The following is a 25,347-nucleotide window of genomic DNA, read 5'->3' on the forward strand; positions in this document are numbered from 1 at the left end:
AATACAAGTTTAGATATCAAATGATACTTCATGGGGGGGGGGATATGCGTGTGTTATTGTATTTATTATTTGGAGGTGGGGGTTGGTAGCGAACTCTTACTATTGGTGCCAGCATCACATTCCTACACATCTAATCCCTAGAGTACATTCCTACGCTAAGAGGGGCAGCATTAAGTACGTTGATACACTGCCATGCAGCAAGAGAGCAGACTCCCAGGTCTGCAGATCTCTTTTTTTTAGTTGTTTCAAAAATCCCATAAAGCAGAAGCACAAAGCATAACCTTTTCTAAAAGCTTTATTTTATTAGCTCACACTAACTTAAATTAAAGCATGCGCTGCTGTTTTTTATCCTTGTATATTTTCCCTTTGATTGTATATATTTTTTTTTTAATCCACTTTGTTTAGTTCCTTCATGGGATTTTTTCTTAACTGGATGCTGTATAAATCTGATGATGTAAGCTACTGTAAAAAAAGGAAAAAGTGATATTGCAAAAATCTCGGGTTCCTTTTTTGATATTGCATGTTGTATACTCTTGGTGCATTGTAGATAATAATTATCACACTTTAAATCCACTTCAGTCTGTGAGTTGAAGCTCTTGCAGAAGGTAACTGGATGTTGCTGATGCACACTTATTGCTGAAAAACAAGCCCCGCTGTGTTGCACACTCATGTGAGCTCCATTCCACTTTTCCCTCTGCACCCGGCAGCCTGTGCTAACTTGCTCTTACCTGCCTATTCTGGCATACAAGACACAGCTGCTGGGCCAGATTTTTGCAGCTATCCGTGAACTCTTTCACCCATGACTTTAACTAAGGGCTAGATCCTCATGGATTTGTATGAAAACTCCCATTGCATAGCAGTTTGATCCATTCCTGGTTTTACTTTGAATTTAAGACGACACACCTGAGCTTGTTACTGTATCTATAGACTCATCAATCTCATAATAAAACCTGGTAATCGGGAAACTGCTATGCAATAGGAATCTTATTTCCATCCCTGATATTTGAATGCATGTTTGCAGAGTGTATCGACAAGTGTTTTATACTATTTTCTACATGACATGGTAAAAATAAAAGCTTGCTATTCATGAAACTGTTTTTAAAGAAGACACCATTAGCTGTTATGAAGTAAAGCAATGACAGGGCCTTATTGCCTTACATTTTAGTGTCATTCAGGCCCTAGTGTTACTGTGTGTTTGTAATTTCGTACAGTAAATACTCTCTCCATAGATTCATTTAAGTGCTGTGGTTTGTTTTTAACAAGCAGGGGCAAGAGTAAGCTTCTTAGTCTAGTGAACGGTGTAATGTGTTTTACAAGTGTTGTGTGTGAGTTATTGATAAGGAGAGGTAACCCCTGCTAACTTGGTGTAAATCATCCCCGACTGTTATTGATTTGCTCTTAACAAATAGTTTGTAGAATATGGTGTTCATGATTCATGGTATGGAAACAGAAAAAAAACAACAGAATAAAGTAAAAAGAATAGAATAAATAGAAAGCAAAAAAAAAGAGAAGCAGGGAGGTACAGTTTTTTTGGATCCCAGTACTTGTGTGTCCTGCTATTTCTCTGACAGTCTGCTTCAAGCTCGCCACAAGTATCTATCCCAGTTCTCTGTGGCCTGACTGCCTGCTGTCCTGCAATGTTTACATAATCAAAAGGAGGACAGGGTTTTACACCACATTGTCCTGGCTACATTATATACTTTGATTGTAACAGTGCACTTTTGATTGGAGCAATCGCAATGCAGAATATGCACTAAGCAAAAAAGGAAAAAGCCTTAATATCGTACAGAGTTTGCCTGAAGCACTACCAAACCACAGTTACAGCTGGTAGAATTTACTGACATGAATGGGGTGCTGTGATGGTTTGGAAAAGTTCCATGCAGGATACGCCAGGGTTTACCTTAATTTTGAATCTGCAATTGAAGGTGTATTTCTATCTCTGGAGTAAAGCTGTAAAGGTTCAATAATATAACCGGAAATTAAAACCGTAAATGTCTAATTTACTAATGTTCACAGTTTATAGTATCTTGGTAATAATAGTAATAATAATAATAATAATCTTAATTTTTATTTCATAGTGGACCACAATCACAAAGTGCTTTACAAGATACAAGACTATCGTATGACCTGGAAACCACTGTAGTAGGCTATCAATAAAAACAACAAAATTCATTTAAAGGTGTACACAGAAGGTTTAAGCATTTCATCTATTAAATATAGAGTTGCAGCCTGATTCGCCGAGGCGTTGTGTGGACTTACACACACTGTGAATGTAGATCATGTTACTGAAAGACTTTACAGTGTTATTGATATTCTTGTTACATGTATATTTACATAGTTGTTGATGGGTTTTTTTTGTATATCTCGGTTACAATGCATACTTTAATATCTACAAATCCTGGCAGCCTACCATATATATTTTTTTTTAAATATTTTTTTTTATTTATTCCCTTCCAAACCACTAGCATTGCTGGGCCTGAGACTCCCGTACAGACGCAGCTTGCCGGTTGATCTGCTTGATTAAACGCATTGCCCTCAGTGCGTGTGAACGGCTGCTCGGCCGTGAAGTCATAAAATCTAGGTTCTGGATTCCTGTGTGTTTTGAACACGTCTCTCGCTCTCACTGTTGTGTGGTTTCAGGGCTCCACCGAGAGCTATTTAAAGGAGGGTGACGGCGTCAGCCTTCAACCTAGCTGGCATGCTACAGACGCGAGCCAGGGATGCTTCTGCATCTCTGTCAGCTAGCAACACACGAACTGCGGCAATATTTATTATAGTTCAGAGTGCAGGGAATTTGGCAGAGGTTTGCTCAATACAGTAGTTGTATTGAGTCTGAATATGAAGGGCCTTTATTTTGTAATGGGAGTTACTACTTTCTTAAAAGTATTCTGTATACAGTTTTAAAAATAGTTTGTACATAAGGTTGCAGCCCTTATAAGCTCATGCTGGCATATGGTGGCAGAAACGTGTCTGTTTAGGTAATGGTGTGAAAATAAAGACATTGAGAAAGAGTCCAAATGTTTGGAATTGAATTGGATACGTTTCTTTTAGCATTACTTCAATAAGGGAGGCAGCTTGAGGGGCTGCGAATGAAAAAATTATTTGGGGAATGTAAGCAAACTGGACACCCATCAGTGCCTGTTCTCTTATGGAGTAGAATGCACAGGAGGGTGGGTTGTAAGAGTTTTCTAAATGTTTCCAGGAATTCTATTTTATTAAACATTTCAAACATGATTGTGATGCACAGCTTCTTACCAGAAAAGAAACCTCATGATGGCTGCTTGATTCAGAGTGTGAATGTTTTGTTTTTTGCATTGAAAGTGTGGAAAAGCAGTGCCGTGTTTTGTGTGGGGTGCATGTTAACCACGGGGGAAAGGGGAAGTTGTGTGCTAATGTCAAGCTGTTCAAAATGAGGAAGTTGGATCACATCACACTATAAAGGTCAACATGCAATTAATACTACAACAAAGTATGGGCACTAGCAGATGCCTAAATCCCATTCCAGGCCCTTTTAACTATTTACCCCCCACCAGTTCCTTAAAAGCCACTCTACATTGTCATAAGTCCTCCGCTAAATGTCCCCAGTAGTGGAGATATGTTTGTCACATTCTGAGAATTGCTCATCCGATTGTTCTTAAACTTGGTATGGACATTCCTTAACCCCAGTTCGGGTATCCTACTCTAGGTACTGGGCTATTCTTATTCTTGGTTGGGATGACGTGCATGCCTAAATCATTCCAAATTCTGTGGAAGTGTTTAATCTTGACTTACCAGTTTGCAGTTACAGTACATATACCCCAGGAATTCAGCGCTGCATTCAAGAAGTCAGTCACAGGCTGAAGTCTCTGTGAGCATGCCCTGCTTGTGTTGTATATCGAAAGTAATCGCGCACCGATCTTGGAACTGTAAAACCCCACTGTAAGGATCTGTATGGTGCACTCTATGAAGTTTCAAGCTGATTATTAAACACCTTGTATTTCCAGTCTGCAAAATCTTGGGCAATTTTTTAACACCCCTTTCCCAATCACACGATCAGCAATGAGTCAGACACCCGTATTTCCTCTCTTTGTCGATGAAAAGCTGTCTCACCACATGATGGCTCCAGGGGCCACATGATACAGGGACTCCATTGAGGAAGTGACTTCACCCTTGTCAGGAAATGTAAAAAGCTTTTCTGGGGGTAGACTACAGCTACAAGCCCTAACATGTCCTGTGGTTTTGTACCAAACTCCAGGTTCAGCTGCTCCGGGAAATTCTGCACGCACAGGGTGTGGCTCACTTATTAGGGATGGAGGTTCTTATTAAAAATACTTTGATAACTGGAGATAATCTATGTAAGGAAACTAAATGGATGTCTGCAATTGCTTTTTTAGTTGGTTTCCATTTATTGAGTGCCATATTCAAAAGTTACTATAGCGTAAACATTTATCTTTAGGCACAACAAATGTGGCACCTAGTTATAAACAGAAATCAGGTAATGATCCTAATGTTCTGGGAGAAAGCTCAGGTACAGAGATATCTGCTGTCAGGAGAGGAGTCTTACCCAAACGTGTGTGGGAAGCTAAACCTTGTTTATTCAAGCTTCAGTGTTGCAGCCAAGGTCAGACAAGTTCCCACAACCCACTCTCTGTTGATAACAACATACCTTGCAGCTGTGCTCAGCCCAGTGTGTTTGATTATACAGCAATCCATCGCATATCCGACTGCAGTGGGACCAGAGTAAGGGCGGATATGTAAAAAGGGAGATGAATGAATCCTGTTTTAAATACCATTACACACAGCTATAGCAATTACTGTATTCTCACAATTATTGTTTTGATATATATCTTTTACTAGGGAGCTCCCCAACATCCCTTGTTTAGAACTATAAGGTTATTAATGCTTGTGACAGGGTAGCCATTTGCTGCATTGGTGCGTGCATTTGCTGGTGAGTTGCAGTCAGGAGATGGAGACGGAGGTTGATAAGCCCCCCGCAGGCGAACAGGATTTATTTAAATATCAACACACTGAACAGCTCAGGTGACACTACCAGCAGTGGCACTGCACACAGAGCACACAGAACACAGGATTCTCTGAACTGATCTTCTCTGTTCAATAACAAACGAGCGTTGATGAAGAGAGTGATCATGGCGGATGAACGGCTAGGGCGATTCGTGGCTTGAGGAATTACGACGGATTACTGTCTCTCATTAACCCCTTAATCTATCTTCTGAAACTTTCTGCGCGCTCTTCTGGTTGATGGCTTGCTCCTGAGTCAGAAACAGGAACCAAAGGATGCAGCTTGTAACTAAGTGGAGACGGAGGGTAGGAGACAGTTATACAGAAAGAGTAGCGAAGGTATTGAAATAAATGGGATCCTTTAAGACCCGACCTGACATAGTTTCGGAATCACTGTAATTGTTCTTACTGTTATTATGTGAAGTCAGTAGTTGCCGTTTCCAGTCACAGATAGACCAAGTGTTGCTGTAGTTGTCCTCCGAGATGTTTGACAGGGTGGGCCTGGATTTCGTGGCTGGGATAGTGATGCTCCTTTTCAGGTACTCTTTATGATGTCCCAAACTTTCATAAATCTTTGCATCTGCCCAATCACGTGACACATAACATTGCATAACCTAGTCTCTTATAATGCAAAAAAAGGGGAATTGAAATATATAAGTAGGGCTTCTGATTTTTGGTTTTTACAGATTAAAAAAAAAATGATAAAACACCCACGATACAAAAAATTAAATCGGTGTATATCCAATAAATATCGGAAAAAACACTAGAAATGGTCACTCAATTCATGCTGACTTGACCCCTTTCCCTGTGAGTTTTCGTTTTTTAAAAACCTACAAAAAAATAAAAAATAAAAAAAACTGCCCAATTGTACAGTACTGTCAACTTACTGTACATATTATGACAGAAAAAAAAATGCCCACGATTTTTGAAAAGTAACTAAAACAATAATTTCATACAGTATGTAAAAAGCGAAATCCTCGAAAAAAATTTCCATAAAACACGAAAATTGCTAAAAATAAGCACTGAAAAATGAAATTAATAAAAACCAAAAAAAAAAAAAAAAAAAAAAAACAGAAGCCCTTATAGATTCATATTATTTCTTTCCATTGTAAGTAAAGTTATCTTTCCTAAACTATTAGAACGGGATGCTGTTTAGAGTGGCGTTACTGTACCGCACCTGTACTGCTGGAGCGGTCTGTATACAGATCTGCAGTGTTCAAAGACTTAAAAAAGAAATCTTCATACAGAAAGTGCAGCCCCATTGTTGCTTTACTATGACTGTGTCCAGTGCAGCCTCCTTTCATTCCGTGATCAAATCCAATGGAATTGCTGATGGAAAGAGGAAGGCTGTGTGGGTTGCCTTCTCATGAAGCACTCCCCACCCCCCGTGCTGAGCAGCGATCAGAGAGCTGGGACTGAGAGCGCCTTGTTCCCTGCAAATGAATGGCATTCGAGGGCTCGTGTGTGAGAAGCGGAGGAGGAAGCAGCAGAAACGAGCAGTATTGTGGTAACTGGGTAATTGCATGACTAAGGGTTTCCCTGTGACTGTCCAAGCTTTGGGGTCACGAGCAGAGGCGTGTCGTATCAATATAAAAAAACTAAAAACTAAAAACATGCTGCCGAGTTTGTGAAAAAGGATCAGGAGGTAATATTCCAGTAAGGCTGTGGTGTAGTTTAAGTAAGACCCATTCTTTTACTTTATTGGTTTGGTTTGCGTTTCTTCAAAAGGAGCAGGATGAATAAACCTTCACGGAATCCAAGATGATTGGCGATCGTTTGAAATTCAGATCAGGCCTCCCTTGTTTCTCAGAAGCTAGTTTTAAATGGGAGTTTGTCTTCCTTCAGTGACTTTGTTACCAGAGTAGTGCGCTCGCTACCAGTGTCCACTTGGATTGGGATTTCCTATTCTCATACACATCCCAGTGCTAAAGGAAAGGGCTTCTGGTAGGCAATGATTCTGGAAATGCACCAGCAAGCCTAAAGGACTGTCTGAAGCAGAAGAGAGTGGGAATACTTCAGAAATACTACAGAACATCTGAAGAGGTACTCTGTTTGCAGTTTATTACTTGGGAGCAACACATTTAAATAAATGCAGATTATTTTGCTTTTTACTCAGAGTGAAAGTACAACAGTATTTATTTTTGAAGTTGTAAAACCAAAAATAAGCACATCTGACTATTGATTGAAAGCCTTTCCTGTTCTTTCACAGGGACTGCTGTACATTACGTCAATGCCTTTGTGTAAAAATAGGAATTGTATTAAAACTGGCTTAGTTAAAGTTTGTGAATAAAGTCTGTTGGTAGAGAGGGACGAATTTGAAGTTTGAGACTTTTTTTTTCTTTTTTTAGTACATAATTTTTTATTTAACATTCTCTAATCAAAGAAACTACAAACTGATACTGCAAAAATCTACCAAAAGCCATAATAGTAGTACAGCATTTCATGTTCGATTTCAAAATGTCACTTTTTTTTTTCCATTTTTGAACATGGAAGTATATGGGAAAATATGTTACTGTAACATTATTCAGCAGGTTTCGTTCGACTTCATTCTGTAGGGTGATGCAAAACATTTAGTCATAGCTGTATATCCTGAGTAGAAGTGCAAAAAGAAGACTGAGGAACGTGACTCATTAAGGAAGACAAGCAAAAACGATTACCTGCTGCCCAGAATTTCCAGGAATAAACCGTGCATTCACATTACTGTAGACTCTTGGGGTTCTGCACTTAATTACCTGTGATAACCTCTTTGTTAATCATAAAGGAGTTAATAACTCATTGTGAGTTAAACTGTAAGGCTGTTTCCTGCCACAGACATGGCTTAATTGGGGGGGGGGGGGGGGGGGGGGCATGTTTATCAGTTATAGAAACTTACACTAGCCTTGCTCCCACTCCTGCATTTTGCAGCTTACCGCAATTGCGTGTATCATTTAAATGATCCAAAGCAGGCAATTTGAGCAACCTGCATGAACAGCTCCTGTAGAAATTGCCCTGTTAACCCTGATGGTATCAGTCAGTTAGGTTGCTAAAAGAGCGATCATTATCCAACAGGTACTTCCAGGTTCCACCTGACATTCCTTAGAACATGTTTTAAGGCAAAATGTGTCTTTAAGAAATCCAGACCAAAAAACAACTGTGAAGATTTTAAAAATGTCTTTGTACACAAAACCATTTGTTGACTTAATAAGAGGATTGACATCCTCCACAGCAGCCATTCCCCGTAGATAATTGACCTTGTGATCGGGATACCTAATTTGTGCAGCAGGATGGACATTAGAGGAAATCATGGGGCATTCTGAACACAAAAGTGTTGGTTTGAGACAGGAATTTATTCACTTACTCTCGTTTTGAGGAACTGATTCTTGTTCTTGATCTTGCTTGGTCATCCCACTACAGTGTGTATTGTGAAATCTGAATCCATGGAATTTTTGGGAGATATAATCCATATATATATATATATAAATATATATATATCTAATATATATATAATAGATATATATATATATATATATTATATAATGTATATATAATATATTATTGCATGTAATGATATTTAAAGTTTTTTTCATTGTGAAAGAATCGCCCCCTCTGTGCTGTGGGTTCTTGCTTCAACCTGTTATTGTACTTTGTTAAAATACGAATGTCTCTGTGCCAATCAAAAAAATATATTTTCTTTATTTGTTATTTATTTCAGTGCCTTAACAATTGTGATCCTCCCCGTTTGAGATGTAGAGTTCAACACATTCAAGACATTGAGATCAAGTCCAGCGTTTTTAGATAAAGAGGTAACTGTTTCACTTGTCATACTCCCTGTTCCCTATGAAAGAAAAAACACAACAGCAGCTACAGAATACACCATTACATTGGATCATAGCCCTCCTTCCTCTGACCTAGCCTTGCTTTCCCTTGCTGCACTATGTACCCATTTTTATCTGCTGTTTTAGTGTGGGCTGTACTGTCAGATATATCTTTTTAGACAATACAGCTGCTCCTCTGTTTACATAGAAACAGACCCTGTGTACTGTGAAGTTTAGCCATGTCAGTCTTGGCGATGGCGATGCATAACATACTACCTTTCACAGCGATCTCATCAGACCTCATAGGCTTAGCAGGGTTGGGCATGGCTGGGCTGTATTTTAGGCAGCAGTGTTGGGTTTCTCAGAATTCCGCTAGTGCACCAGCACTTTGACAGGAGACACCGTGTCGTTTAAGGGAGCGCCCTGCGGGTGTAACCAAAGGCCTTGCTGTCTTGTGTTTATTAAAGTGAAGATCGGTCAACTTCAGTTAGGGATTGGCTATCTGACTATACGATATCGCTGGAAACTATAGCAGCGTTGTTGATGTCGTGGTTAGAGTCAGTTTTCAGTGTCTTCAGGAGTCTGAGGTACACCTTAACTGTGAGTGAACGCTACATTCAATTTCCCCCAAAAAAACAACCTCAAACCTGCCTGTCTCCTTTTAACAAAAGTCTTGAATGTGTGAAAACATATGCAACCACTGTGCTGTGCAGATCTGCCTTTTAATGTTGGGTGAAGCCACTGACTTTATGACCTGTGGGTCAGGCTGCTTCAGGCTGTATCTCTGGCTGAGTAATCGCGACAGCCACAGTAGGTCTAGATGAGACTGTAGGGCCTACCTAGTCTCATCGATTGCATAGCACAGTGTTAACTACACGACAGCATCCTGATGTGTCTCTCGATTCCAGCATTTCTACAGCATCTCCTGGTAAACCGTGTAAACTGTCTACACGCATATTACTGACTGAATTGAAAAAAGTGCTGCTTTTTCTATAACTCTCTGCTGAGATTGTAATAGTACTTTAAAACTAATACTGTACACTAACAGTAGCTACCCCCCACTGTATCTGTCTTACTGATCTCTGCTGTTGTCTTGTCATGATCTGTTTACTTATTGCGTGTAACTGGGTTTATTAAGCTAAAGGGAGGATGCAGTTGAACTTACAGCACACTTGTCTGTTTGAATAAGGGTACTTTCCCATGTACACAGTATGTAAATTCAGAGTTTCACAAAAATTTGTTTGTTTAAGGCTCAGGATCTTAACACCACACCTATGTACAGTGAGGCTTAATATAGCTCATTCAAAGTAAACTCAACCAAGAAATGTACAGAGCTTTTGGGCCAGTCCATTCAAATCCATAGGGGTTGATCTGTGACCAGAATGACAATTCTGTCAGTAAAGGTCGATTAATTTGCTTAGAACATTAACCTGATGACAGACTGCCTTTTCTAAGAGCTATCAGCCTTGGGATAATTGCTTTATATAGAATGAGTTAATGCAGCTCATTGAGACACAGCACGAGTCTCAAGGTACACTCCCTCTGGAAAACAACAAGTGGATGCCCGGGAATGGGAGCAGTCATTGGATTTTTTGTTCCGAGGGCATGTAACTTGAAATCCTTGGGTATAACGCACCAGGAATATGGCTAGCTCCGGGAATTGAGTGGAATTGTGCTCTATTGGTCCTGTTTTGTCAAAGGCAAATTGTAACATTAGAAAAAAAAATAAAATTAAAATTGCAATAGAATCTTGTTGTGGGAAGAAGTAGTTCAATGGTTGTTCTGAGTACTTCTTTCTTGCTAGTTTTATAAGAACAACATAAGAATAAATTGGGAACGAGAAAAGGCCATTCGACCCATCAAGGCTCATCTATAATCGAACATTTCTAGTTGTTTTTTTTTTTTTAAATGTTCCCAAGGTTTTAAATCCCACTGCTTCACCTGACAGGCTGTTCCATGCATTCATAACTCATTTATAACAGTCCCTACCTCAAAATGTGACTTTGCACTTGCTTTAAAAGAGGGGTACTAGTCCTGGGGGGGGGCTCCCCCAAAAACCCCGATATTTAAACATTTTGTGTCACGGATCACTGAAGTCTCTAGACTCTGGGCTGGTAATTCATTTGCAGAAAACAGCACTCAGATAACCCCTGCAGGCTGGCCTTTATTGACACAATAAGGTCTGAAGTAATTAATTTCTGTGATTTTTAGCCATTTCCTCCACATGTGTTGTGAGCTGTTATAGGACTGTTGCAGCGCTTTAAAATGAGGAAGGTATTTTTTTTCTGAGAGTCTGGCAGATTGATTACAGACTCGACGCAGTCAGGTCTCACTCTCTCTCACTCTGTCTGCTGGAACCCCGATAGATCAACAGCAAGGTAACACAATTTACTTTCTACAATACCTTTTATATACAGTCTTTCTATAGAATGAAGTCATTCATTTGTACAGAGATCGGTGCAGGAGGCTTCGAAGATTGAAGACTGAGGATTGTTGTTGCTGCTTGCTTCAGGACAGTCTGGGCTCTGTGTCAGAATCAGATTGAGATTAAGGGGTTAAAGAATATGAGCATTTTAACATACTCTTCATGTTTCTTACCAGAGCTCTCTGACTGCAGGTCCCCAGTTATATGGTGTTGGGTCATCAGGGCTAAAAAAGGTTGATAAAACTATATTCAGACCTAATTAGAGGGGAAAGATAGTGTGAAATAATTGTGAGAACTGGTGGAGAAAATGTATTGCTGTTGAGAGAGTATAAAGCTCACCAGCTATAATCAAGCTGAGTCTTAAGTACCTACCATAGAAATCTACTGTTTTGGATGCCAGAATAGCTACTCATCTATGGTTAGCACTGTATGAGGTATAATACATTTGTTGAATGTTAGACGTTATTAGCCTTTTCTTTTTTTTTTTTGAGAGGCCTGTAAAGATGTTTTCTTGAAAAAGAGGAACAGAAAGTGAAAGTGGTTTGAAAGGTGGGGCTGGTAACCCTAGCATGGAGGGTTGTAGGTACCCTTAAAAGAACATGCAGGCCTGCATAGCAACAAACAACACTGTAAGGTGCTGTGTGGTCCAGTGGTTAAAGAAACGAGCTTGCAACCAGCAGGTGCCCGGGTCAAATCCCAGCTCAGCCACTGACTTGTTGTGTGACCCTGAGCAAGTCACTTAACCTCCTTGTGCTCTGTCTTTCGGGCGAGACGTTGCTGTAAGTGACTCTGCAGCTGATGCATAGTTCACACACCCTAGTCTTGTAGCTTGTAAAGTGCTTTGTGATGGTGATCCACTATGAAAGGCGCTATATAAAAATACAAATTACAAAGTTAATTATAGGTTCTCGGTTTCAATGTTCAGTCCCTTCACTGTGCTCATGTCACATCTTTGTTACCATGAGACTTGTATCGGCTGACTAATTACATTTAATAAACCAGTCAGTATTTTTTTAAAATATTTATGTACATAAATATAAAGCATGAACGGATCATATGTAGTTGCAATGGCATGAAAAGCCTGCAAGTACCTTCTCTGTTTGTTTTCTAACGCACTTTCCCTTGACAAAACAAACAAACCCAAACGTTGGGAAGTTGGCTCTTTTGAATAAAAACTTATATATAAAGCACATGCCTTCTGCATACAACTTCCTGTTTATAAGAGTGTGCGGTCACCTGATTTCGATGTTTTGTAATCTTGGGGTCTCAGTGATTTACACTAAAGACTGACATGCCTTCTAAGAACAGTGCTGATTTAGAACCAGAGCCACATGCTGCTTTTTTTGTTTATTTAATTGTTGGTGTTTTAATTCTTCATTTTTATTTTCTAAGGGATAGATCTGACAGGGATATCACAGAAGTGGCAATGTGACTTGACTCAAGCCACAGTGAGGGGCCAAGCCAGTCTCCCTGCATGTACAGCTGATGCTCAGAAAAATAACTAAAAGTTATTTTCCAGATTGCCAGTGATCCTGTTGCCCTTATTCCCGATTTAGCAGCATTGGTGTGAGCAGCACTGCAAATTTAAAAAAAAAAAAAAAAAAGTTATTTTGAATCTGACAATGAGTGGCTATAAAAAGACTCAAGCAAAGCACACAGAGAAGGAGCAGCTTCAATAATGCACGCTCTGTGGTGAGAATTGTTAAAGCTCTATTGTTTCCTTGAGCCTTATCCCCTTCCCTCCACCCCCTGGCTGAACAAATTACATGTTTTGCTTCTTTAATCTGAGAGACTGTACTGTTCTGAAGTCATAGGCCAGGCTCACAATGCTGTCTTGTCTAGGATTTTGAAATGTATGCGTGTTTTTATGAATGCAGTACTTTACTAAGAGTGGGAAGAGTATGTGTTGCACATTCTGGCTATTTTTCTTTATTTTCTATATAATATTTCTTGTGAAAATACTGAAGTTTTATTTTACAGGAGATCTCTATCTCTCTTCAGCTTAGGCTTTTGTGATCGCTTATAAAAGTCTCCCAAAAACGACTAAAGTTTCGTAATGAAATTACCGTAAAAGCATGGAATGGCATAGCTTTGATGTCTTCTGTGTCTCAGAGCACATGCATACAGTTTGCAAAACCTCAGTATCAAAGCCCCTGTGCTATCCACTCCCCTCCCCACGTGACTCCAGTTGGGTCTCACCCCAGCCTCTGTTAGTTCCAGATCACAAGACCCCAGAGTTTTGTTGTCAGAGCCACACCATGACAGTATGCCCTCCCCCGTACCTCCTTATCATCCCTGGCAAGGAGCTTTGATTTGAGGGCCCCCTTGTCTTAGAAAGGGTAAGCCAGGTTTTATAAATAAACACTGTGCATTCCAGACCCCTGAGGCCCCTCTGGCATCTGACCAGGAAAGCTCACTGGCAGGACCCCGGTGGCAGTGTTCACTGCAGCTACTCGGGTGCCTCATGCACTGACAGAACAGTACCAACAGCCTCCCTGGGTTTTAATGATTTTTGTGGGACTGACCGGTGCAGCATGCTGGTTATAACTGATGCTGCTTCATTGAGTTTTCAAATGTTTCAGAAGTGCCTGACGTGAAATTGCAGTGAAAACACTGTAGACCAAAGTTTCTGTACTCCGTTCGTTATTGGTTACTTTCGGTCCTAAAGGTAGAAAGCAGTGAGAGTAAAGAGCGAGCATGTAGAGAATGGAACACCATGTCGATGGAAATCCTGAAGGACGGTTCCTATGGCAGGTCTTGGTTTGTATTAATCCTCAGATGGTAATGCTTGTGCAGCGAGTTGCTATTTCTGTGTCTTGTTAAGGATGATTTAGATAGGGCCTTGTGATTCATTTCAGGCAATTGTATTTAGTTCAAACAGTGCGTCTTCGATTAGTCAGATCTTTGCACCGGTCATGTATTTTGGGTTACAAAATCCTTTACTGGAACTTAAACAATGCATAGTGATTTGCCTTTACAAAAATATACACGGAGCGGCATAACTTTGACTGTGCTGTGACTGCACTGTATGCACGTCACATTCCAAATTACATTTGGTCAGACTGTTGTATCCAGTGCACCCACGCGAAACAGATAAGGCCTTTGTGAAATTAAATGCCGTACTCAGGGATGGATGAGTGGGATGGTCCAGGATGCTTGAATGACTTGGGATGGAAAAGGCAAACTGGACGTTGCAAAAACAAAAAGAAACACTCAAAGGAAACCCATGAGTTAACATTCCAAGCTGTGTATTTCTAGATTATAACACTGCATGCTGTATTAGCACTATTATCCCTTCTAAAATGTTGCAGACTGAAGCAAAAGCTAGAGCGAGGTTAGAGAAAGGCTACTCTCTCTACCTGGTGCAGAAAGACGGGCCAATGTAAAACTGTACCACATTATTTAGAACACATGAAATGTTCTCTTTGAGCCATTGCCCTCACCCTAACTTTAATTAAGAATAGGTTTTGGATTAGGGTTAGGGCTTATTTCAATCTTAAACTGGGTTTTCACATTCTCTCAGCTGGCCCATGGCTGAAAAGCTTGGCACTGGCACCTACTGTACACACCAACTTTATTAGGACTGTCTCCACCTGAATAAAAACCTGTCTCAGTAAATGTGGTCCCTCGTTTTTGTTTTTTGAAATCGGTCTGCTGGTTGTGTGCTGGCTTCTTGTTAGCTGTTGATTTTGTGACGTGGCCTGTGCAGTGAAAGTGAGACAGAAATAGCAGGACTTTTTATAGCCTGGTTCCACCCAGGTGTGCTTGTGAAACACAGAGGGGGCTGCTGCTGCCGCTGCTGCTGCAGGACAGATAAGTGTGGGGGAGTGCAGAGTGCATCAGGCTGAGGGCAGAGAGTTTCTGCTTCAGTGCAGTGGTGCATGTAAATACAGTACTGTGCATGTGTGTGTGAGAGGGAGGGGGAGGGGGAGAGCTGCACCTGCACCTGGACACTGGTTTTCCATTTATTTATTTTCTACAGTAATTTAATTATAATTACTAACCCCAGGATGTCCATTTTAGCTTGTAAAATAATTAGTTTGAGTAATTGGCAGTGTTCATTTAAAGTTTGCGATGTTGGTATTCAAGAAGGCCTTTCATTGTAGATTCATATAAAACTGATCAAGGCAGAATATCCATTTGTCATTTTTATAATACCGGATATAGCCAGTGATGTCCATTACTAAGAGAATGATCAACGCTATTTCGAATGACCGCAAACCGTGCGTTACTCAGTCTTGAGGTTTATGACGTCTCTCAAAACCCTAGTTTGTCTTTTTGTTATTATCTGATAATGGACTCCATGCCATCCATTATATGCACATCTGTGATTTAGTCTCCCGCTGTGACTGTTTGGCTGAATACCATCTATCAGTGGACTGGGATCTGGCGACAGCCAGGGAATGGAAAACCCAGACAAAGGTTGCTGTGTTTTTGTGTTGGGTTTTTAATGCACACCGCAGGGTTAATGCTACTCCACTGCATTTCAATTGGAGCTGGCTTTCTTATTGTACCTTCATAAAATACACTTTTCTAACAAGCTCTTTTATAGCATGCGTTGCGTTTTTTCAGTAAACAAGGCTTGTCTCTTTGCACTGTAAAGAAATGCGGTAGCATGAGGCGATCTCTTTCAGGTAATCAACAGCTGTTTAGGGTGTTTTTACAGCTAAGTGTAACGGGCAGTGTTGTGTGATGTAGATTCTGTCCTGTCCCCTGTCTCAGAGAAAACTCTAACACCATGGATGCAGCTGAGCCCAGCTCTTTGGCATTGTGGTTAAGTTGCCCTCTTGCGGTGCGCGGGGTCGTCAGTTCACGCCCAGCCTCCTCCCTCTTACATGTGCTGCACAAAAAGAGGGAGGAGAATCTCTGAGCACTTCCAGCCCCAGTAAGGGATGGGTACCTAATCTGATTGCTAATCATTTAGGTAGGCTTCATTTTACAATTCTAATGGATTCCCTCTCGCAAATAATGCTGCCCAATTAGATTAGACCTAGGCTTGTATTTGGGTTATAAAGCCTAAAAACTTCTGTTGTTCTGTAGTTGGTAACCATTTGAAACTGGACCTGGACCTCCCTGTTAGCATCGTTGTTTTTTCTGTTGATTGATTTAGATGCGTAATTAAAATGGATTTGGGAAAACTCAATATTTTTCACCCTGGGGAAAATTAAGCCAGCCTTTAGTTTATGGACCCATTTATAAAACATCTATACATGTAAAAGTTTTGATGATTTAATAACAAGGACTAACAGTTCAGTGCAGTAACATTTTAATGATGCTAAATATTTTAAATATTTATATAGTGTAAGAGTTGTTTTTGTGTTACTTTAGTAGAGAAGTACAACTATGGCTAAAAAGTTTTGCATCACCTAGAATTGTAGTATTGAGACTATATATATATATATATATATATATATATATATATATATATATATATATATATACACACACACACACACACACACACACACACACACATTTTATTAAACATCTTCTAATCAAAGAAACTATAAAAATGATATCGCAAAAGTCTACTGGAAGCCATCATAGTAGTAGAGTATTTCATGATAGACTTTGAAATGTCTAATTTTTCAATAATTGTCAGTTTTTCATTAAGAATATGGAAAACTACAAAGCAGCGCTATGTAATTCAATAGGTTAACATAGCATTATTCAGCAGGTTTCATTTGACTTTATGAAGCTAAATTATTTAATTCTAAAGGGTGCTTTTGGCCATAGCTGTAAGATTTCTAAAATGATAGGAAAACCTGGTAATTCTGCTGGTAAAGGTTTGGAAACTACAAGAGCATGATGGTAAAAACCCTGTTTACCAACACAGAAATTTTGTTGAAATTACTGTTGAAGTTAGAAAATCATATGACAGTCACTCGACTCCCCCGTGCATGTCTCTTTACACTGCTTCCAGTTTTGTGTTCAGAATTCACTGGGGAACTCCCTTCACGGGGATCTCGCCTGCAAACCGCACGGCTGAAAGTCCTGCTCTACAGCACTGGGAATACCCACCTGTAACATTATCAACCCAAAACTGCAGAAACGCCATTGGCCGACCGCATTGTCGGCAGTGGTAAAGGAATCCAGGAAAGAACAGGATCTGCTGTGTCACAGCATTGCTATCGCAAGGGGATGCAGCCATTGTAGAACTAGTCAGAAACTTGTGTGTATGTTACCAGGGAGTGGAAGAGAGCAACAATTGCCTTGCTGCTAGAGCTAGGAATACGTCTGCTAACTTAACATGATCCAGTGAGTGGTACAAACAGGACTGCTCCACCTACCTCGAGTTAGGGTTAGGGTTACTAAACGTGCCCCATACACCACTGGATATTAACCAGCTGGAGTCAACAACACCAGCAACAGATGCCGTTTGCCATTCACATCAAGCAATTTCCCAACAAACTGTACAGTGGGGAAAAACACACCTGCACACACTAATAGAAAATAAAAAAAAATCACATAAAGTAGTCTCAAGCGCTTATTGCCAAAGAATGTGTCTGTTTTAGCTGCAAAAAATATAATCATGGACTTAAAACTTAAGGTTTTGCATTTGTGATATTTCCAGAGTGCAAAACAACTTGTTTAGTGAAGGTACAGAAGGGATCAGCTTGACATAAAATAGGACAAGGGATATTAGGGTGACGCAGTTCCTTAAGGTGCTCTGTGGCCTGGCCACGTGGAATCCTATTCATTTCAGTGCTGTGTGTTTCTTTTCAGTGATCTTGCCAGTGAAGAGGACTCTGCACCCCGCCCCGTCTCCTGCACCATGTCCTCCCGCATCGGCCTGCGTCTGCAGCTCATGCGCGACCAGCTGCAGCAGGAGGAGCAACGCGAGAGGGAGCAGCAGCAGCAGGCAGCCATGCATTACATGCAGCAGCGCATGTCTGTCCCACAGACCCCTGCCATTAACACTCCTGTCCACTTCCAGTCCCCCATGCAAGTCCCAGTTGAGGTGCTCAAGGTAGGTGTGCTTTAGTGCTTGTGCTGCACACTTACAGTAATCTATGTTGCATGGTAGAGAACAGACTGATTGCAAAAGCTGTGAAATGCCATGGCAAATGTATAACAATTGTATACTGAAAGCACAGGCTGAGTATAAGAGATGCAAGGTAATCAGAAACAAGGTTGATACAAGCTTAGTCAGCTGCAAAATGGCCGTGCAAATGAAGCGCGTTGAAGGTTTATATGGAGGTGTGAGGATCACATTATCACTTCTTCACAGTGTACAAGCTTGCGGTTTCTGCTGATCTGCTCGAGATGATGTGTGGCAGAACTGTTAAAACTAGATTTAGAACAATTCAAAATGAGCAATTGGAAATATTAAACGCCTATTTAATTTAATATTTTACAAAGTGGTTAAGTTAAAGAAAATATACGAAAATGATGGGGGGGGCGGCGAAGGGGGAACGTGTCCAAACCTTTGCTCACACCTCATTTAACTGAGAAAATGCATTCCTTTAAATCACTGCTTAATCACCCCTGCCTGATTGCATTAAATAACAGACAGAGTGAAAATGTGTGTGTGTGTGTGTGTGTGTGTGTGTGTTGTGTGTGTGTGTGTGTGTGTGTGTGTGTGTGTGTGTGTTGTGTGGTGCAGGTGTTACTTTCAATATGCGGACAAAATTTGATAAAATGTCCCCACAAAGATAGTAACTCCTGAAAAAACAACGTTGTGGGGACGTCCCAACTTTGTAAAACATGTTTCTAAGAACTAAGTATACATAAAAAAATAAAAATAAATAAATGTGCCAAAATATGTAGTTTGTAGACTTTCACCCTGTGTAGCGTTTTGTCTGAATGGAGTTAGAAATAGTAAATAAAAATATAGTGCGAGTCAATAAGAAGTCCCTACAAGTATAGGAATGCATTGAGTAGGTGAGGTGAGGTGAGGTGAGGTGAGGTGACTGACTGACTGAGTGAAACAGCTGTGATTTTGTGAACAGTATATGTGAAAGCATTTTGGTGCTCAGGATTGCTGCTTCAGTTTCTGTTCTCGGACCACTGACAGGACAAGCTAAGGGACTGAATGAGAGTTCATACCCACAGGATGAATGACAGTTTTTAAGAAGCGGTGGGGTAGCTCAGTCTCCATGGCCATGTTTTTGAGACCAATGCCCAGCGCCACATGTTACCAGCTTGGACCTCCAGCAGTGAAAGGCTAGTGCATTAACCCACTGTGCTGCCAAGCCCCCCTCTCTCAAGCTAGCTTTTAAGAAAGCGCTGGTGTTGAGTAACAATGTGAGCTGTGGATCAGGGGGAGGTTTAACTGGGCAGTAATCCCTCATGTGCTGGAGCGGGGTGTCCCCACCATGTGAGTTAAGAAGCAGGAACCACGGTGGTAAAGCTGGTTCCCACTCCTGGGAAATCTGCCACTAGACCAGACCACATAGCTCAGTGCAGCACAGACTGCTTACACGTTAGACAAAGGCAGGGCTTCTTGTTGCAGGGAAAGCACTTCACTGGGGAACATGCGGTGGACTAGCAGCCAGGTAAGGAAGTTGGGAACTTTTATTAAGTTTCTTCCATAATGCGTACTGTGGAATTGTAGTGTTAGCAGTGTAGTTGCTTCCTTATGCAACTGCACTACTTAAAAAAATAAATAAATAAAAAATTATAAGGCAAAGTTGTGGGATTTTATTTGCACAGGACTGAATGTCCTACATGTATGCTGTAGGTATCTTAAGGTCATTTAATTGAATTTGATAAAAGGAGCGTGTTAATCTAAAGTGTTCGATTTTTTTTTTACTGCTGACTCCGGTGTTAACTTCAACATTATCTCAACATTTTGTTGTAGCAAAGAGGGTTTGGAAGAGCCAAAGTAAATATAAAAAAAAAAAACAATAAAAATGTTTTCTTAAAAATAACCCCCTCCCCCAGCCCTTCATCCCTGAGGTGACGGCTCTGGGATTTACTGCTTTCTCAGCACCGGGCTTGAAACTTGAGGGTTAGGTAACTGTCTGGGTCACTCCTGCTTGCACTGCGTTTGTGAGCGTTTGTGTCAGTCTGTGACTCTGTGTGGTCCTTGTCTGCTAGTGCCCAGATCTTTGAAGATCTTGGTTTGATCTGAAGCTATGAAAACCTACAGCATGGGAGTTGATTAGTCATCTGTTAATTGATGGCATATTTACAATATGGGAGTGTATGCATTCTATGTCAGGTAAACCAATAATGCAATATGTTCCAGTAATGCAAAATCAAAGAACATTATCAGAATAACCTTATTTCATTACACACGTTTCTATTCAATATGTATGTCATAGTTATTGATTCGGGACTATTTAAAGGCATTGAAAAGAGGCTTCCAGTTTACAATGCTACCAATATACTCAGGTCCATTTTCAGTGGTTTACCAGTAACTCTCCTGTGCTCATGAACTGGAAACCAGTAATCGGATGTAGGTTACCTTACAATGCCTTGGAATGACACTGCATCAAAAGTGAGTTATCTTTTTAAAATCGGAAGATATAAATGAGTTACTTGTGTTCGCGTGATTTGCCATTTAAATATGGGCTTATGTAAATGATTACACCCGGACGGCATATTTCGGTTGGGTGCGTCGCTCTGTATTTACGAGTGTCCTCTGTGTGTCTTGGCTGACAGGTGCAGACTCACCTGGAGAACCCCACCAAGTACCACATCCAGCAGTCGCAGAGGCAGCAGGTGAAGCAGTACCTGTCCACCACCTTCGCCAACAAGCAGACACTGCAGGCCGTGAGCGGAGTCCAGCCCTCCCCTCCGCCCCCTGTCCCTTCCCCCCACATGAGACCGGACCTCCTAGTCAACACCTCCGCTGGGAACAGCACTCCCAACAGCCCCATGGCCCTGCTCAACATCAGCTCCAACCCCGAGAGAGAGGTAGCTCCTACAAGCTCTCATTCATTTGTGTTTTTATGAATGCGTTTGTGTTTTCAGCATCCTCATGTGTCTCATTTGAGATGACAAGCCAGATATGTGCAGTTCTAGACCATGTTAAGTGTCAAATCTGGTTCTAAAGCTGAGGGAGCACAAAGTTACCTTATGGCTTGGAACTTACTTTCAGGCCACTGCATGGCGCACTTGGGGAGACTTGGGGTTTTGATACAGTAAAATGGCTTCAAACTAGGTCTCTTGGTTTCCTGGAACCAGGTTTCAAGCCACTGTTCCCGAAAAAGTGGGTTTGTGTTCCCTCAGCTTGGGAGAGCCCTTTTTTTGTATACACCATCTGGTGGATATCTGCAGCTACTACCACTTCAGCAGGGTAAATATGTAACACACATAACTGAGTAACTCCGATGCTTGAATGGCTACATTTTGAGATGTTAATTAGTAACAGGATGTACTATTGTTGGTATTGCAGCTGTAGTAGCACATAATGGCATTTTAAGAAGCGAGTCAAAATCAAAATTGGTTTACATTTTCGTACTTTTTTTAGTATTGAATTCATTTATATTTTCCTTCTTCCCCCTTAGCTAAAAGTGAAGCTGCAGTGTTGCCTGTGTTGGTCTTTGTGTCTGTGTTGCTGTAGAGCACTTTGCCTGCAGTTTAAGTGCATTGTGGTATTTTACAGTACATGCAGCTGTTTGCACATGCGGTTACATGTGACTCCTGTTATAATTCACAACGAAACGGCAGTGTTTTATTTACAGTATTTGGACATGCTTTAACTAAGAACAGCAGACTCTCCTACAGCTGTATGATGGAAGTAATTATAAACATATACTGTGCTTGTGTTTTGAAGGTCTGTAAAACTAAAATTGATCAAGGTTTTGTAGACCATGAACCCACTAGAAATTAATTGTTTTGTGGCACACATTCATTGTTAATTAAATCTGGTACAGGGGACTTTTGTATCTCTTCAGCAGGAAGTGTGTACATTTTTTGTCTTTTTTTATGCAATTGCATTAATGTGTGTGAAACCAGGTTTGGTTATTTTATGGTTCAACAGCTCTCTACTTGTGGGTTTATTTTATTGTATGAGAACAGGGCTCGTTTTTATTTGTAACACTTTTGTTTTTTGTCTATACCGATGCTGGTTAGGCATCTTCACATTTTAGCTAAAACTTGTATTTGTGTCACATACTCTGCCTCTAATTTTCAGCATGTTTGTGATTAATCGCCCAGATTTGATTTTTATGTTTGAAGGCAAAGGCAGTTGCATTTATACAGAGTTATTTGTACAGGAAATATACAAAAATAAAATGATAATTTGACCCTAATACTCCCCCAAACCCTTTAAAAAGAAATACAATTAAAGTATGACTTTTCTTTCCATTCAGATGGATGATGTGATCGATGACATCATTAGTCTGGAGTCCAGCTATAATGACGATATACTGGCTTACACTGACCCTGTGCAGATGCCAAACACAGTAAGTAACATTGAAAATCCTACACCTTTTTTCCCCCCACACATACACTAGAAGGATGAGTTGTTGGCTACAATCACTGAATAGGGGGGTTGTTTTTGATGTGATGATTAGGGCTGGGTTTTGTTCACGGTAAAACAATGTTTTTTACATCCAACTTAAGAGACATTCTACTTTCACGATCAGTGATTTGTCAGAAAATAAAAACATAAATAAATGTAAAAATAACAACAGTCACGTGAAATGTCCCCTTCTTGGTCTGGACAGAGCGATCTTTCTTCAGCAGAAATATTTCCGAAACCTGGTGGCTTTTTCGTTGAAGACATTTTAAAGAAATCGTGCAGCTCTATGCAGTGTGTGTTCAATCATTTACCGGAAGCAAACTAAACCGACAGCAGGGTTCCTAAATGCAGCGTAACAGGCAGTGCATCAATAAGGCAAACGTTTGCTGTATTTATTTTTAAGTGATCAAAATATGTATATTTACACTATGTTTTTTCAGAAATGGGAATTTTCACAAGAACTACACATTACATGGCAATGGGTAAATTTCATGGAAATCATGAAATCCTTGGTAACCATGAAAACAATGGCAGCCTTAGTGACGGGGACCGATGCAGGTTCCATTCTGTTTAGAGATCAGGTTGTGTTGATTCTGTCTTGCTCATTCTCTGAGAAGTGCTAATATGGGTCCCATTTATCTTGTGTGACTTGGTTATTCATGTACAGCATTATAATTGTCTTTCAACCAAATAGTCTTTCAACCAGAAAGGTACTGGAACGCCACTAAAATACAAATTTTAATCTGTATTTAATATTTAACTATTACTAACTAATGTTTAAAATCTGTATTTAACTTAATAAGAATTTATGACATGAATTGATAAGTATTGCCTTAGTGTCTTTCTCCGTCTTGTCAGAATGCTTTGTAAGACTCTGTGTGTCAGTGGCTGTGTTGGTGTTTGAGTCCGCAGTCGTAGTCGCTGCTCTGTTGCTGTCGTCTGCACATTTTCAGCCTTCTTAAAGCAAGAGTTGGTAATAGAAGAAGTTCCTAATGCTCTTGTTGCATGAAGAGGACTGCTGACTGAGTCAGGCAGTTGCGCGGGTTTATGTGACTTCGCTTGCTGAGTATTATGTGAGATCTGGTTTGTCTGTACCACTGATTGAGATGCAGCTCATATCAAAACCTGCGGATCGTTACACCCTTTGTCAAAAGAACTCACTTGGACAATTCAGACCCCAGCTATTTCTCCATACTCAATAAATACAGTATTTAGACCCTTGTGGTAATTCATTGGTTGCCTGTTTGGAATGTGAACAGCAGTAGCGGCGACTGTAATCGTTAAACACATTCTCCGAAACGGCTGAGCAGAAAGGACAGGCGTTCAGCTGCACCACTGTCACTTATTAATAACACCGCAGGGTACAGATTCAAGAAAGCCACCTGTTTGTGGCTAATCTCCGATTGCAACCCTTTAGTGAAGTCATGCATTTCTTTTTTTTTTTTTTTTTTCTCTGAAATGGCTTGCTAAAGACGAGGAAATAAGGAGCTGTGCGTTAATGTTTGCTGAACCCCAGTGCGCTCCACTCCGGTACTGCCTGGGATAATTGTCTTACTTTGATTGCCTGCAGCAGGGTTAGGCAGCCTTGGATCTTCCAATCCATTCCACTGCAGGACTTTGTTCCAGCTCGGTGCATAATTATTGAATTGACCCTGTTGGAGGTCATTTCAGTAGTTATATGTCTGGTCGGAACACAGGGCTGGAATGGAACGGATTGGATGCGCTAAGAGTGCATACCGCTGTCGAACAGACTAATCATAGATTTAAAATGGAGGCAAAAGCAATAAAGCCCAGATCTAATATGTAACTGATGAAAAATAATTTTGCCATTTTTGTTGCCATAGCATATTTTTGATGGCTGATGGTTTTGGTCGGTTCATTCTCCGGGATACCCTTGGAATTAAAAAAAAAAATCTGTGGCTAAAATATTTAAAAACAGCTGACTCCCATATGGTATAATTTTGTGCCTTTTCTGTGTCTGCCTTAGAATGGCTGAAGTGTTTGATTAAAGCAGCAGAACCCCACAGTCGCGTACAGTTTTGCACTAAGATATCAGTCTTTGGCGAATGTAGTTTAGCCTTCTGAAAGTTTCTTTTTGATGCTTTCTAGTTAAAAGGAACGCATCCAACAAACATGAGTAGCTTTAAACTGTGTGCGACTCTTGCATTCGGTGTGCCTGATAAAGCTCAAAGTAAATCCTGTACTGGTTTACACTGCTGTATGAGTCTTACCTGTTTGCTAAAAACAAAACGGTGTGCTTTCCCAATAAAGAAAATTCAGCGATCTCAGTGCAGTACTTTGCTCTTTGACTGGGAGCTTTAAACTGACTGCTAACAAAATTAACAATTAAACCGGCGCAGGTTAAACCTGTTTACAAGACACTTTTTTAAGGGGAGAATTGGCCCAAGATGCAAACAAGGCCAGCTGAAAGTCCAATGAGGGAAAAGTTCACTCTCTTCTCTAAAAAAAAATAAAAAAAACAGGCATCTGGGTTTGATCGCCTTCTTAGTCTAGTCAAGACAAGCAGGAGACAGTAAGTGAGCCAGCAGAAAGCCATTATGAAAGGAAAATCTTACGCAATTGTGGAGGTTGTTGATGGGCAACAAATGCAGCTGGTAAGCATGCAGTACTAATGCTGCAAATTACTGCAAATAACTGCAGGTACAGATGGGATGATCTAGTTTTGTACTCCATTCACACTAATTCAAAATCAC

At 40.5% G+C, this 25,347-nt stretch overlaps 1 protein-coding gene across 9 annotated transcripts in view; it reads left to right on the plus strand.

Moving 5' to 3' along the window:
- The window catches only part of LOC121299521 (transcription factor EB-like), a 36,347-nt gene that overhangs the window by 3,325 nt on the left and 7,675 nt on the right, over positions 1-25,347 (plus strand). For 5 of the 9 annotated variants that reach the window (XM_041227286.1, XM_041227284.1, XM_041227292.1 and 2 more), the window contains 4 exons: positions 8,690-8,780; positions 17,944-18,187; positions 20,827-21,081; positions 22,482-22,574. In XM_041227286.1, the coding sequence (XP_041083220.1) occupies positions 17,993-18,187; positions 20,827-21,081; positions 22,482-22,574 (543 nt within the window). In that variant the 5' untranslated portion in view covers positions 8,690-8,780; positions 17,944-17,992. Of the gene's footprint in view, positions 1-6,073; positions 7,042-8,689; positions 8,781-11,073; positions 11,171-17,943; positions 18,188-20,826; positions 21,082-22,481; positions 22,575-25,347 lie in introns of those variants that run through there. The other 4 variants (XM_041227290.1, XM_041227289.1, XM_041227288.1 and 1 more) reach the window with 3 other exon arrangements.

The sequence above is a fragment of the Polyodon spathula genome, chromosome 25 (assembly GCF_017654505.1).
Source record: "Polyodon spathula isolate WHYD16114869_AA chromosome 25, ASM1765450v1, whole genome shotgun sequence".
Lineage (NCBI taxonomy): Eukaryota > Metazoa > Chordata > Actinopteri > Acipenseriformes > Polyodontidae > Polyodon > Polyodon spathula.